This window comes from Antrostomus carolinensis, unplaced genomic scaffold (genome assembly GCF_000700745.2).
Source record: "Antrostomus carolinensis isolate BGI_N321 unplaced genomic scaffold, ASM70074v2 scaffold20093, whole genome shotgun sequence".
In the NCBI taxonomy this organism is placed as follows: domain Eukaryota; kingdom Metazoa; phylum Chordata; class Aves; order Caprimulgiformes; family Caprimulgidae; genus Antrostomus; species Antrostomus carolinensis.
In genome coordinates, this window is record NW_010304695.1 from 1 (window position 1) to 16,132 (window position 16,132).

Consider the following 16,132-nt stretch of genomic DNA (forward strand, 5'->3'; position numbering starts at 1 on the left):
CCACTAGACACAGGTCTCCAACTGGACTCTGTCCATTGACCAGCACTCTCTGACTTCTCTGATGGAGAGTGGCCTGGCAATGACTTCCGCCAGCTCCCTCAGCACCCGCGGGTGCACTCCATCAGGACCCATGGATTTATGGGTGTCCAGGTTGCTTAACTGATCCCTAACCCAGTCCTCATCAACCAGGGCAAACTCCTTTATCCTGACTTTCTCTGGGCCCTCAGGGATCTGGGGCTCCTGAGGACACTCTCCAGCAGTGTAGACAGAGACAAAGAAGGCATTCTGTAACTCTGCCTTCATTGTATCCTCTGTCACCAGAACACCCACCTCATTCCGCAGTTGATCAATAATAATTAAAGTTCTAAAACCAAGTTTTGTGCTTAAGAAACCAGTAACTTACATTGGCTTTAAGCTTGATATTGCACTCCTTAAAACATAGAGTATGAAAGGTTTTATTTCAGTTTTGGAAAAAAATAGCTTAAGTTTATGGCTAGTGCTGTGGGAATGCGAAGATATGGTAGTTTAAGACCAGCCAGCAACTAAGCACCACATGGCCGCTTGCTCGCGCCTCCCCCTGCTGACAGGATGGGGAGGAGAATGAGAAGAAAAAGGTAAAACTCATGAGTTGAGTCAAGGACAGTTTTAATAGAACACAAGGGAAGAAGAAATAATAATAATGAAAGAATATCCATAGCAAGTGATGCACAATGTAATTGCTCACGACCCGGAACTCAATGCTGAGCCCGTTCCTGAGCCGTGATCTCATGCTTCCCTTGACCAACAACTCCAGTTTATATGCTGAGGATGACGTCACATGGTATTGAATATCCCCTTGGCTAGTTTGGGTCAACTATCCTGGCTGTGTCCCCTCCCAGCCTCTTGTGAAAATTAACTCCATCCCAGCAGAAGCCAGGACAAAAGATTACTGATAATATGTGTGTGGGGGGGGTCCCTTTTGAAATTAAAACTTCTGGATATTCTTATTTCATTTATTTTCTTTTAGATTAGAAACCTTGGATAAAGTAGTGAAGTTTTTAATTTAAATGTGCTTACTCTTGAAGTTTGCATAAAGTCTCGGTTTTAAAATGATTAAGAAAACTGCAACTTAAATTACTGACTTTAGATTGTATTAATCAAATTTTCATTAATTGTTGATGTGACTTGAAGGAACTGTAAATATAAAGGAAAATAAGATAAATGAGAGTGGTTTCAATATGATTTATTTTGTTACATGATCCATTCATTGCCCTCATCCTAATTTTTAGATTACGGATATTCAGGAAAAGGTCATTTGCTGCCATTGCAAAATTATGAAGATTTTGAGCCATGGAAGATGGAAAGAAATGCAATTGTGAGTTGTTCAATCCTTAGTGATTTCTGATCCTTTGGCACTAATTTTGTTACAGATATTCAGACAATTCTCCATATACCTAGCCAGAAATTATGAATCTGTATATGTTTATGTTTTGACTCCTCTAAAGATGTTATCACTGAGTAAATACAATTTCTGAGAACAAAATCAATGATGAGGGGACAGCTGTTCACAGTGGAGCTTTGTTGATTTCTGCTTCCAGTTTAGGCAAAATCAAATAATGCTTTTTGCTTTATTGTTTTTGTAGAACTGAAAAGCAGACAAGGTTTGACATGTTTAGGACAGACTGCATTATCTGTTATGCTGGGTGCTGAAAAAGGGTAAAGGAAATTGATGCCCCAGAATTCTCAGACTGTTATCCAGAGCCACACGGGACTTTGTTACCTTTCTTCCTCCTCTCTACTCATTGTCTGTCTCATTTAGCAGTTCTTGCATTCTCTCGGTGGTCTTCAAGACAGATTTTTGTTGTGTTAGACACTAACGCGGCATGACAAGGGACTGATCTTTGAAATGCTGCAAATACGGTATAAAGATTAGAGTTGTTTCAAAGGTTTAATTGTAGATCATATTTTTTGCCTTTGTTTATAATTTTGTAGGTATTTTGAAATTCTTTTAAAAAATGAGCATATTTGCTTTCAAAAAAATATTATCTGTTGGGTTTTTTTCTGTTTGTTTTAATTTTCTTGTATTTTAGACTTCTCATTCAGTCCAGCAGATCCTCGAGATGATTGAATTGCCCCGTAAATACTGCAGATTTTATTTCATGACTTTGCGTGGGTGTGAAAGAGGAAAATGTTGGTTTTGGCATGTTCCTGAACAAGGGGATGAAAAGGTAAAGAGATTTATTGAAGAAGGGAACAGATTGTAAGTGTGAACACTTTTAAAATGCAAAACTACTCCTTAGTTTGTTTATATATGGAAAGGGAGTAAATTTCAGAGATTGATGGATCAAAAAACTGTTCAGAAATTCTTTCTCTCAAGGTCTTTCAAAGTTCTTTTTTAAAAAATGGTAGAATTTTGAACTAGTAGACTTTTAAAGAGAACAGACATCAAGCAAAAAAGCAAGGATTAGACTGTATGAATATAGAGTGGTAGAATGGAGAGATTCTGAAACATTTCTGTCCTAAGCATTGGAGACCTGTAAGCAAACCCAGACTTTGTATGTATTCTTAAAGTCAAAAGCCGTCTGTGGTATATTGCTTTCTGCAAGTTTAGTGCAACAGGGGCATGTGTCTTTAAAGATACTGTAATCTCCTGAAATGGTGCAACAATTTTCATAATATTTCCAAGCAGAAATGCATGATTATCGTGGTTTGTAGTGCTTCGTTATATACAGACACATTAAAGACCTAATGCCTAACACTGTTAAAAATCCATTCCACTTTATTTTACTTGTGGTGCAGCACTCCAGCACACTCACTGTTCTACCCACCAAACCTAGCCTAAGTTTCTTGGGATCTGGAAGCATTCTTTGGGTTTTGTTTGTTTGTGTATTTCTTTATTTGAAACTGTCCTTTTAAAAATTATAATAGGCCAAGCACCTCATGGTGGCACCAAAGTACATAAATGGAAGAGGTAAAGCAGCAACAGAGTAATCTAGTCAAATACAGGGGAAACAAATCTCTTCAGGAACTGTTATGCAGACTGGCAGTCCTTTTGCTTGGCATTATGTTTTCAGTGATGATTGTTACGAGAATTTTTGAAGGGAAATATCTTTCCCCATAATGGAAATTCCATCCTTTTTATCAACTAACTGTTTGATGCTTTATGGCTTAACCTACTGGGATTTAGGACTCTTCACAGTTGTTAATCACGCAACACAGCAGTGATTTAATTCATAAAATATCCTATGTTTGAAAATCAGTGTGCTCTTGAGCTCAGCAAGTTCTACAAGTTAGCAGATTTACTTATTTTTTAAAAAAGCTGCCTTTAATTTCACACAGTGAGATGTCTTTGTGTTAGGCAAAATAAACAAAACTGTTAAGACTGTTGTAAATACTCCTGAAAGCATTTAAAGGGTGTATCTTAACGATACGTATAAGTATCTGATGGTGGGTTAAAGAAGATGGATCCGACTCTTTTCAGTGGTGCATAGTAAAGGGCACAAGACACTGGGCATGAATTGAAATTGCAGGAAGTTGAGTTTACATGTAAAAAGAAACTTTTTTTACTGTGAGGGCAGTCAAATACTAGAACAGGTTAGCCAGAGAGGTTGTGGAATCTTCATCCTTGAAGAGATTCAGAACCTGATGGTGCATGGTCCTGAGCAACCTAGGCTATTTGACCCTACTTTTAGCAGAAGGTCTGGACTAGGTGATTTACAGAGGTTACTTCCAACCTCAGCTATTCAGTGATTCTGTTTATGGTTTTTGCCAAAATACTTGTAATATGTAGTACTGGCTTGAATGACACTTCAGACTGTAGGATAGATAATAATTACACAGTTACAATAAGTGGTTTAAAAACATATCTTTATGCAAACTGTATTTCTTTGTCTGATTTTTATCTTAGTTTTGTACATCTTGCTCATTAACTTTTTTGAACTCATGTTGTATCCACTAAAGAAATGTTCACTTTTTGTGACTTCTTACTGTGTTTCTCATCAATCCTTTGAACCTCTAACTAGAAACAAACAGGATATAAAATAGGAAGATTTTTTTTCCTTCTTTAATGTCATCTTGCAGCTTCAGGGCCTTGGGTGTATGCTTCTGTTGTGGGTTGGTTTGGGTTTTTTTTAATCTGGCTTCCTAAAGAAATGAGACTTAAAATTGCACTGTCCTTTTATTACTTTCTCTCACTGCCTTTAAATAATTTTTTAACCTGTTGGTCAGTTTTAACCACATTTACTATGGAGTGTGTATCTCAAAGATGCCACAGGGTTCAGAAACGGAGTCTCTTGTAAAAAAGATCCTGGTTTTGATCTCACTGAGCGAAGGGCTGCAGCATGGTGTTTTTCCACTTACTAAGTATCAGAGTAGACACTGACTGGGAGATAATGGGCCACAAAATTGGTGAAGGGTTTAGAGGGGAAACTGTATGAGGAGAGGCTGAAGTCGCTTGGTTTGTTCAGTCTGGAGAAGAGGAGACTTGAGAGGAGACCTCGTTGTGGTCTATAACTTCCTCACAAGGGGAAGAGGAGGGGCAGGTGCTGATCTCTTCTCTCTGGTGACCAATGATAGGACCAGGGGAAATGGCAGGAAGATGAGCTGGGGGAGGTTTAGGTTGGACATTAGGAAAAGGTTCTTCACCCGGAGGGTGGTGGAGCACTGGAACAGGTTCCCCAGGGAGGTGGTCATGGCACCAAGCCTGATAATATTTGGGAAGCATTTGGCCAAGGCCCTCAGACACGTGGTCTGAATCTTGGGATTGTCCTGTGCAGGGACAGGAGTTGGATTCCATGATTCTTGTGGGTCCCTTCCAACTCACAACATTCTCTGATTCTATGATTCATAAATTCTGGTGCTTGTTCTTCTGATGTAAGCACCTCTGTGTTACTGCAGTAGAACTGTGTTCTACTGGGCAGTCAGTTGCTCATATAAAATACACAGCCCCTTTGTTAGGCTTTTACTAACTTGTCCTGTTAAATGAGTTGTGGAATCGAGGGATAGGTGACAGAATAGTGTGATCTGTGCTACCTTTTGAAAACAGGAATTGTCTCTTTGATGTACCTTCATTCTAAATCTGTTATGATTAACTCAAAATTTAGAGGTTCTCACATTTTCACATGATCTGTAGGTTCGGTTACAGCTTTTATAATTTGAAACAATTAAATAAACTGAAGCCTCCTAGAAGCTGCAAATAAAGAACACAGTTTCTTTTATTAATGTAACATGTCCTATGGTTAAATAGTACTATAACTGGATTTTCCAAGCAATTTTGCTAATACTTGGAACAGTCAGAGCTCCAGATACAATCTTGGGGGTTTTCTGGGAGTCAGTCCAAGGAAGGAGGAAAACAGACTCCAAAAGAAAGCAAACTAATTTACGTACTATAAGCATGTGCTAAAGTTTGTTTTGGAAATGCCCTCAGCCACCTGGGATTGTAGATTTGGATTAAGTGAGTTAACCCATTGCCAAGTGACACTGCATATATATTAATGATCAAAGTTTCTACATGATTTTCTGACAGGTATATATATCTTAGATTACAGTTCAACAACATTATGACACTGTTTCAAAATAAAAACAATAAGCTTTATTTATATTCAACATACTTACATGTACCATTTTTGTGTTGGTTGACTTGATGATCTGAACAGGTTAACAGTTTTAAGAAAGAAAGGTGTCTTGGCCACAAGCCACTATCTTCTGCTTTGATGATAATTCATTTGCTGCGTAACAGACTCCATGAGTGGATCCTGCCTCTAATTTTGAAGCTGCATGTAAAAATAAACCCAACTCAATTCTCTAGTAACTTGACTACTAATTAAGGGGGTTTTGTGTGTCTTGATTTTTCATTATTTCACAAAATAGTATTAAATATGACCTGTTTACACTGTTGTGCAGAAAGACTGTAAGTGTGTCCAGTGTTCTGAGATTTAATCTCAGTAGTCTTTATTTCTTCATCTGGAAATATGGAGCAAAATGTGTAAGTATCACAAAGCTGACAGCTTGAGATGTTAAGACAAGAATGTTCCAGTACCAAATACTGTATTAAAATATTTAGGTGTCGTTTTTTTTTTTTTGTTTTTTTTTTTTTTTTAATGATTCATTAAATTGAGTTAATTCTGAGTTTTTTCTTCTATGTCCTTATGAGTGATTCTTTGTGACAATCAATCAGTGTTACCAGCTTCCTTTCTAGATGATTTTTGACCTCTTAGTTGGTACATTAATGTAATTTTTGTCTATCATGTTTTCACTTTCACCTTTTTGCTTTCCTTTTGCTGTTTATTTACAGTCTGCCACATTTGTACTCGTTCTAAAGTTAACAGTATTCTCAGATTCTTTTTTTGTTTTCTCTGAGTATGTACACACACGTGCATACGGTTGTGGTCTCAGCAGCTCCTTTTCCCAACATTTCATCTACATTATTTTTCTGTTTGATTTGCTGTCCTTTTGACAATGCCTTTGCCTACAGACCCGATTACCACCTTATAATATTTGTCAGTACGCATGGGTTAAATGGAAGCAATGTAAAGCTTGTTTCCTTGCAGAAGTCATGTTTGTGGCTAGTTCTTTTGTTTGGCATAAACTGTAGCAACGTTTTACCATGGATTTTTTTTCCTCTTTTTCTAGATTTGCATGGCAATACTTAGGACATACATTAGTATCAAGGAATCAGGCCTTCTGAAACGTGCAGGTATGATAGAGTAGTAGCTTTTGATGTATCTTTGATACTTAGCTTATTTAAAGCAAATTAAATAGTCTGTCAAGAGAGAAATGGGTGCTACTTCAACAGTGAATAAGAAGCTCTGATTTCAAAGGAATACATCTAATCCATGTGTTTTCATCTTCCAGTTTCCCGTTGAGACTAGGTATTTAGATATGCAGCTATCTCAGGAGGTTGTTATAAATCTTAACTTCCACAGATAATGACCTTAGCCTGAATGGAACTAGACTTGAGAATAGAAATGAGTATCTGGGGCGGAGGGGAGGTTTAACAGAACTAAAATTTTGTTAGGGCACTTTTGAGCACCCTGGCCAAACATCACAAATCCAAAAACTTTAGAATTTAAGTTCTTGAAATGAAGCATTGTTATGGCACCCAAACAGCTTTAGTTTAGTCCTTTCACATTACCATATATGCAAACAATTATGATTATCACATTTTAGGGACTGTAGTTGATTCAGATCATTCTGAGCTTTTGAGTTCAGTCCGAAAGGGCTAAGTTTTATTCTGGACAGTTATTCCTTTTGTGCCTTTCCTGAGCAGTCTTAAGTTTTTGAAAGCTTATTAGAGTGTAGTACAACGTGAACATGGAATCCTGCTGCGCCATGTGTAGTAATTCTCCCATGCTGGCACTCTGAGCATGGCAATGCTGATCACACTGGGTGCCAGCAGGCTACAGTATGTATTTATCAAGGCTAACACTGCAACAGCTCCTAAGACCATCCACCATGATGACACTGCATTTCCCTTCCTAGAGCTTCATTCATGTCTGGAAAGGCTTTACTACCTTGATGCACTTACCCAGTCTCATCTGGTTTTGTGCTTTTTTTCTTGTGCTGCACCAAACCAGCTAAGCTTTCTTGAAACCTACAGAGCTTATGGTGTTCAGCTCAGTGACATGAGGTATTTCAGGATAGTCAGTCTGGGTCTAGTAAGGTTAACACTGTATTCAAACTGGATCCTTTCACCCATATTTCTGCATATCACTGTCCCGTAATGTCCTGCATCATTAAAGGTTGTTAAACTACATTTAAAATTTAAGGAAATTTAAATAGCTAGCATCCGTTACCCCAAAGTGAAATTATTTTAATTGCTTTTCAGTCCAAATATTTGTGAAATATTACAGCAAAGTTACTCCTGGTGTGGATTTTTCTTCTCAAGTTCTGAATGATCTTCTCATTTCTTTGCTCAAGAACTGTTTGTTGCGGGAAGTATTTCAGATATTGAATGTAACTTTACAAATCAGTACACTGGTAAGTGACTTCCTAATATTTTTAAAATCTTTGATCCATAGTTTCTTAGTTTTTTGCGTCCTATGCCATTTACAGTAATAAATTTGGTTTTACTTTGGTATTCAAATCTTGAGGAAAAAAAGAGCAATTCAGAAGTTCCTGTTATAAAAACTAAGCTTTCTAATTCAACAGAGTTGCAAAACTGATTTAGCTTTTTTTGTCTAAATTAGCCAGCTGTAGATGTCCTTCTGAAAGTCTTTGAGCATGTGGCTTCTTTGAATATAAGAGACGCTGTGCCTACGTTAATCAGTACCTTTTGTAAGGTATGAGTTTGATTGTACTACTGCTACTCGTTGGAATTTCTGCAATACCTTGCCTGTTTTAAAACTCAAACATACCACTTCAATATTATTTCAGTAGGTTTGTTTTTGGTTTTTTTTAATTTATATTGTGAGTAGCTGAATTTGTGGTATGTGTTTGCATTTATCCCTTATTTTTTGACTGAAATTCTCTGTGACTTGTTTTTCCCACTGTTGTTTGCCGCTTGCCCCTGGAAACACATAAGTGATCACAATTTGTTGTATACTTACTTTTCTTCCTCCTGTTTGATATTACAGCTTATTGATGCTGGTATGTTCCTTGAGTTTGAACATTTTGACTATATTATTAAGTTCCTTCACCAACTGCAAGTTTCCAGTCAGGAAGTAAATACTGTTTTGAACATAAAATCCAGGTCAGTCTTTAAGGAGCTATTTGATAATTATATATGTCTAGATCCTTCTTCAGGTTCTGTTTTTATAAATTTATGTAAAAACTTTAAAAGGCATTTAGAAAATGCATATTTAGTATTTTGGATGAAAACACTATCGTATCATACCTAATTGTATTTTAAAGTGCTGTCAGTCTCCTGTGCTTCAAAAATCAAGGGTTGCTAAGTCAAAACTTAGATTCTGACCACAGTTATGATTGGATTTTTCCATATTGATCAGTGTTGTACAATCAGTTCCCAGCTGTGCTACAAGTTTGTATAACGGGAGTCAAATTAGAAACATTATGGTTTCATATATTGCTTAGAACTGCATAAGCACACAGTACTTCTCTCATTTCATTTACTGTGCAACTGCATAACGCTTGTGCCAACACAACTAGAGAGGAGGGTCATTTTTTAAATATGGCCAGACCGTGCCGGTGAAGTCACAGCTCAAATCTGTTCCAAAACTGTTGATGTCTCCCCATCACTTGCACAAGATGGTGATTTATTTTTTTTTTTTAATCATCTGCATCATAAATGCACACACAAGTGGAGAAATGAAATTAGCAATTTGTAAAGCAACCTTTTATTCTTAGAGGAAACCAACTATGTGGTATTCTACTGTGTGAAAACAAGCCATCACTATTTCAAGTGAAAGCACTGTAGAAATTGGTTGCTGGTTTTCATACTTTTCCCATAGAGTACCTTTTAGCTACAGATCTGTGTTTTACCAGTGCAACTTGGCACACATGTTGGAGGTAATTTTTATCAATTTTCAGATCAGGAATTGTATTCACAAAGGAATGAGCCCTTCCAAATTGCCTTGCTGTTCAGCACAAACTGAAAAACAGTCTGTGTCTATGAAGACTTAGCAGCTATGCTACTCCAGCTACACCTGTTAGCTTACTTGTATGTAGGTTATGTATCTCTACACGATAGCATCACTCTGGGTAGATGCATCCATTGTTTCAGTGGTGGCATCAGAATAAAGCATTATGCTTCTAGGTATTTGAAGCTGAATAGCACTTTCTTTCTTGTAATTAACTTTTTTTTTTAGCCTTTATGTCAGAAATACATACAATACAGTTCTGCATTTACTTAATGGATTCCAAGTCTTATTCATACCTTTTCAGTTACGTTTATACTGAGACAAGGAAATACTTTCTGTGGAAACAGGTCTGCTCAATTATTTGCATAATACATGTACTGACTTACCTTGACATGATTGTGTCTGTTTTCAGTGTCCAGACTGCATAGTGTGTAGTAAATAGGATCAAAAATCACATCATTTTTTATTTCATATGATAATTTGTTAATCACCTTCTGCTAGTGCATAGTTTAGTTCAATAGGTTGTGTTCAATTAAATATTAATATTTTTTTCTTATGGAAGATTTCAAGAAAGACATTTTGAAAAGAACTGGCTTTTTGACTTCAACTTGGCAGTAGCTGAAATTCAGGTACAGTGCATGCATTCTCCAAGCCTTTTAGAATGCCTAAACAGTAACAACTTCTAAACCTACAAGAAAGCAGTTTCTACATAATTTAAAATTAGTAGGCTTTATTATTAAGTATATTGAGATTATGATAAAATATTCCTATGCAGAGCTGTGTTTGAGAAACATTGACATGCAGGGAAAAACTGTCTTTGGCTTTTCTGTGATGTCAGTATTTTAATTTACATACTTGTAGCTTTTTGTCTTGGTTTTGCATCTAATTGAAAGATTTAATAATTTTAAGCAATTATTTCCTATGCCTTACATTTGTTGTGCTTGTAATCGGTTGTGGTACATCATTCCTCACAAAAAAAAATATTTAATATATTATTTAGCAGGTAGAATTAATATCCAGTATAAAAGGGCACAATTGTAAAAGGCTACAATTGGCAACACTAAGCAGGAATTGTTTTAAAGAATAAGAAAATATTATTAAAAATTATTTAATTGGACACTTGCATCTTTCATATTCAAAGACAGATTAACTTATTATGCACAATTATAATATAGTTTATATATTAGCACACTGACTGCACAGATCCAGAGACCAAAATTTAAGGGAAGAACCAGGCCTGATTTTTCATTCCTTTAACACCAAACTCATCAAGTCATCTTGCAAGCCAGAGACTAATTCATATAGAAAATAACCATCAATTTGGCATGCATCATCATAAAAAAAAAAAATAAAAGTCAAATACTGGATGAATGCCAGGTCTTAAATAAGATTAATTAAGTTACGGGCTTTCCCCAGTTAGGGTCATGACAAATTGAAAAAGGATTTTAATTTCTTGAGGGACAATAGTGATTAACAGCCCATGCAAGTTGGGCAACACATAACTACGCCATATTGAACATGGAGGTTCTTGGCAGTAGCATTTCATCTGCATCTTTCTTCTGCTTTAATTCTATCCCAGGTGTATCTCTTGCATTTTAATATATTTTCTGTTTGGTGTTTATTTATATTTATCCCTTGCCTTCTTTGAAGTATTGCAAGGAAAAAAGTGATTGGACCAAGCTAGGAGCTTTGTATGTTAATGCGAGAACTGGATGTGAACATTTTGATGATGTTCAGAAGTTGTCTTTGTGTATCGCTGAAATACTAACCAGTGATTCTGAGACAGACAGACCAGGAGTTCCTTTTTGTGATTTTGCTGATGCAGGTAAAATTAAGATGCAATAAATTCATTTTGTTCATCCATATTCTTTGTAGAGTTTTTGAAAGAGGTAAAAACTGAAAATCCTATACTGTTTTCTGTATATTAGTTAATTTTATGTTACAATATTCAGAATTTCTTGAGTTGCAAATACAATCACCTGAAATGCTCAATAGAAGCCATTTTCTAGTAGAAGTAAAATCCAGAATGCTTACACTTTAAAGTCAAAGAACTACATGTTCTGAAAGAGCAATATTTGAGCTTTTTGAAATCAAGAACAGAAACCAGATCTTTTAGTAAGAATATGCTATTCTCAAGACAAAGGCAAAGGCATTTAAGTACTGTCCAGTGAAGCTACACGCTCTTAATAACATAAATAAACTTTAGAGCTGTAAGTACAGCTATATATATATTTGTATATTTCAAAACACAGTTATAGATATATTTGTATATTTCAGAACACATTGAACAGGGGTACATCATGTATATCATTTGTACTTTTTTTTTTTTTAAGTAATTTGGATTTTCAGAATTATTTCATTGTTAAAGAACAAAGAATTTCTGCAAGGGCTGAGTCCATGAAACACCTTACAGTTTTTTTAATAGTTCTGGCAGGTTTTCTTACCCCTTTCTCTTCATCTACATATATGTATCATCCTTCCTCATAAGCTTGCAGAAAGCTGAGGCTCATTGAAATGTCAGTGGGATATTAAAGCATTTTATGATGTATGACTCAGATCTTTTTCAGCTTGTATTAACTACTAAAATATGATGAATATTTATTCCAGATATGTGACATGACCTTTCTGACTACAGACTTTCACATTTTAAAACAGTTATCACAGCTTCCAGTTGTGACAGAGGCAGAAGATTTTGGTGGGGCTTGGAACTTAAGTCTTGTCTTCCCTAGAGCAGTGGTCTCCAAACTGATAGGCACTTCTATCAGTAAAAAAAATTTTGAACACTTGTTCCAAATTTATTTATTTATTTATTTATAAATTATATACATGTACTACTGCACCAAGATATTATGTACATCATAAAACATACACAAAAATTGAAATTAAAAAGATGAGATAAAGATTAAAGAAACTTTTTTTTTTTTAATGGTACAAACAATATTTCCTTCCCACACCTGAATGGATTGTTGTGCTCACATCCCACTTTGGAGACCGCTCCTTTAGAATACCAACAGTGCTTCCAAAGTAGTTGTATAATATGGCTGGAAAAACTTGTAATTACTTAGTTCTGTAATTGTCAACATTTCTTCCTGGTGCCAGAAAATGCAAAACTTACTTTACAAATAATGATGTTACTACATTACGCTATTACATGTCCAAGCGTCTTATGGATGAATTAAACTACTGTGAAATACTGTCTGAATAAACTATAGTTATTTACCCTACTTCTTGTGTTAAGACTTAGGAAGTTACTACTTTTAATGGCAAATATTTCAGAAATCATATTTAATATTTTCAGAATTTGTGTGTTTTTCAAGTGTGTAATTTCTTTAAAACTACATTTACATGTAAAATTTAAAAGAAAATTGTTTTTTTTTTTCTTTCCAGTAATAAAAAATTCACAACATAATGAAGCAGACAGAATTTTCATTGGAAGGACTGGGATAAGTGTAATGTATTCTTATCACAAAGTACTGCAGTGGATAAAGGTATACTGGACTGGGAAACTGACTGGAAGAAAAAGTCATTGAGTCATGAAAAAAGTCATGAAAAGTCAATGAGTCATTTCTTTTCTAGATGTTAAACTGTGTTTCTCTAGTTAAAATGGCTGGAAGTCCCACTTGCCACCCCACCATCTTAGTACTTCTTAATTGTCCAGCTGGATCAAAACAGTTTATTCTGCTTTTCTGAGCAGTAGTCTTCTATGAAGCCTGTCATAACTCTGCCTTGCAACCTAGAAACTTGATTGTTCAGATTCAGCTTTGACTTTTCTGAGCTAAGGATGAATCTGGATTGGGAGACAGGTCTTCCCGAGATTCTGGGGCAAGGTGCTGATGGGATTGTTCCCTAGAAATGTCACTTTCTTCTCTCTGGCAATACTGCTGTATTCTGAGACTTCCCAACTCAAGGATTTTTTACAGAAGCTTGAGTCGGCCCTTTCCTGCACTGATGCTTCTAAACCTGACCTCCAATGAAATGGATAAGGCCAGGAAGACAGAAGAGAAACGTAGCAAGGCTGCTACTGCATTTGGTGAACTGCTTATTTCCTAGAACATCCCTAGAAGTGCTTTTCTTCCATTGACTCTTGGGTTCTAAGATCTGTGAATCTTGCAAAGACTCAGACCTCACAAAGAAATACCCTTTACAATCCTGTCTTTGCTACCAAATATTATAAAAGGCCAGGGTTAAGAGACTAGACCTTCCACTGGATGTTTTACACACTTTAGGCCTCATGCAGTGTAAATCGTGAGTTCACTGCAGCAAGATCCCTTTCAATGTTAAATTTTCCTTCCTGGAAGGAAGCACTGTATACCAACCTGGATCTCCTATACAATGCAACATGACTAGTGACAACATAAAAAAAAAAAGATTATAAACCAGTAATGATTTTGGAGTGTATTTTCAGCAGCAATCACATTCTGAACTTACCTTTGTGTCAATGGCCCTGAGCAACTAATAATCATGCTGTACTGGGAAGTTTCTCATCCTCTACAAGATGATTTCCAGCATGTATTTTTATGAACAAAAGCAAACAGTCTCCTTGTCCCCTTTTGTCTCTTAGGGTTTTTATTGTGAATTATCATTGTGGAACCCTTTCTGGTTTGCATGAAAGGATTAAAATATCTTTTGTACTATTGTCTCTAAGGGATGACCTTCAGGAATTGTTATATAAAACTTGTGCACTGCTCAGTCTGTTTCCAGGGTCAACACAGTCTCAGGAGACACTTGATAGAGGTGCTTAATCTAGAGGCAATACACCTGTTCTAATGAATCATTAATTTTGCAGCATCAACGTGTTGAGTTGAATGGTCTTTAGCAGGTCACTGTCAAGCTGCAGCACAGGGGTGTTACTGTTTAGGAGTAAACTGAAAGAAAGAGGGTCTTAGCACTTTTGTAGTACTGATCTAGAACTTTTTAAAGCATTTTTGTTCCACAAAACTCAGCAGCTAGAACAGTTAAGGTATTCCTGGCCATAGAAGGGTTAGTCTAAATTCTTGGCATTGCGGAGTGGCCGGTTCTTACACACCTATCAGAGGGCTTAGTTTGGCTTGGGCTTTGACTGTCTTTCTCAGCAGAGACAGCGTATATTCAGTTTGTAAGCCTTCATACATTTTAGCTGTTTTCCAGATCCACCTTAAGGGAGATCCTGATATTTGGGTTGCAGGACCTCTGATATTCCAAGCAGGTTCATCTTCATGTCCTAATTGCAGAGGTCCAAGGTGTCAGAAGTGTTTCTCTGGTATAACAGGAGTTATTAAAAGTAGATAGTTCTTATGATACTATGTGTTTTTTATGTCTAGAGCAAAAGATCATTGCTTCCTTGAGAATGTTGTGTTAGGTATCAAATCCACCTCTTAGCAAACTGCTCACCAAGATCCTCAAATAGCCTCGTAGGCAACCTGTGTTGACCATTTTGGAGTGTGAATTAGGCTGAGCTCTAAACTGTTTTTATCAGAACTGTCAGATCACAAATTGATCTCTGCTTTGGGGATGAACTAGAACTGTCATTCCTACCTCTCTCCAGCCAGATTCACTCCATTATGTATGTATTGGGTAAGTCCCTAATGCTGTGGTTATGGGCTGGTATCTGCTTGATCCCAGGTCTTGTTTCTTCCAAAAAGTGATCCAGAAAATGAAACAGTGATGGATTTGTTCTTCCTGTGGTGCCCAAAGTAATTTTGGCTTAGGGACATGCCCTGTGACATCTTATGAATATGTTGGACTGTCTAAAGCTCTAGATGTGCTTTTCAGATTACTTTCCCTTCATGAACATCAAAGCTTTTATCACATAGCTTTGATGCTTGGTGGCTCTCAGGGATAAAGTATGTATGCTCCTTGGTTCTGAAAATAATATTCTTTGTAGGAGAGAGGTAAGGAAAGTTCATAAAACTGATGTACTTTGAAAAAACATGCAGATTTGAAACATGTGAATAGGTCTTCCATGGAGACAGCTCTTCTGGATGTTTACTTTTAGAGAATCCTGCAACCTTAATGCTCCTTTAGCAACTGTTTCATCCATTTCCTACTTCAACTATTTCCGATCTTGAAGGACATTGCTTTGGCTTATTTTTACCCAACTTTTTATTACTTCAGAGGATTGGTCAGAGGTTCTTGTCCAATTAAGGATCTCATTCCACCACTGCATTTTAATTGGGTGGTCTTCCTTTATAGATCATTTGTGCTTATGACCACATGCTTTCCATCTTTCTATAAAGACTCACTTCTTGGTGGCCCTTTCTTTTGCTAGAATAGATGCAAATCCCCCTTCATTTTGTATTTGTCTCTGGTTTACACTTAGATTTCAAGTTTCTGTTTTGCTAGCAAAGTTTTACCTGAGTCTTTCTGTTATGTATTTTTTCCCTTGAACCACATACATCTAGAGTTGAATGGGTTCTTTACGCTTTAAATATTAACTGCAATGATGTAGTTAGTATTCTTTTATGGGCTATGCTGAGATAAACCATTGCAGACACCTGTAGGCCTTCAAAAGTCTCAGTTTTGAGCATATGCCAGTCCACAGTATGTATGTGCATATGCATAAGGCATTTTCAAAAAATAAGCTTTTTAATAAGTAGGTTTCATTTTCTGTCAACTTGTCCGTTCTCCTAAACCTCTCT

At 36.4% G+C, this 16,132-nt stretch overlaps 1 protein-coding gene across 1 annotated transcript in view; it reads left to right on the forward strand.

The window, feature by feature from the left end:
- Positions 1-2,069: 2,069 nt before the first annotated feature.
- The window catches only part of LOC104522302 (protein TOPAZ1-like), a gene marked incomplete at its 5' end in the record, with an annotated part of 20,182 nt that continues 6,119 nt past the window's right edge, over positions 2,070-16,132 (forward strand). The window contains 6 exons of the mRNA XM_029084168.1: positions 2,070-2,207; positions 8,166-8,258; positions 8,553-8,668; positions 10,078-10,144; positions 11,166-11,340; positions 12,903-13,003. Coding sequence (XP_028940001.1) covers positions 2,070-2,207; positions 8,166-8,258; positions 8,553-8,668; positions 10,078-10,144; positions 11,166-11,340; positions 12,903-13,003 — 690 coding nt within the window. The remainder of the gene's footprint in view (positions 2,208-8,165; positions 8,259-8,552; positions 8,669-10,077; positions 10,145-11,165; positions 11,341-12,902; positions 13,004-16,132) is intronic.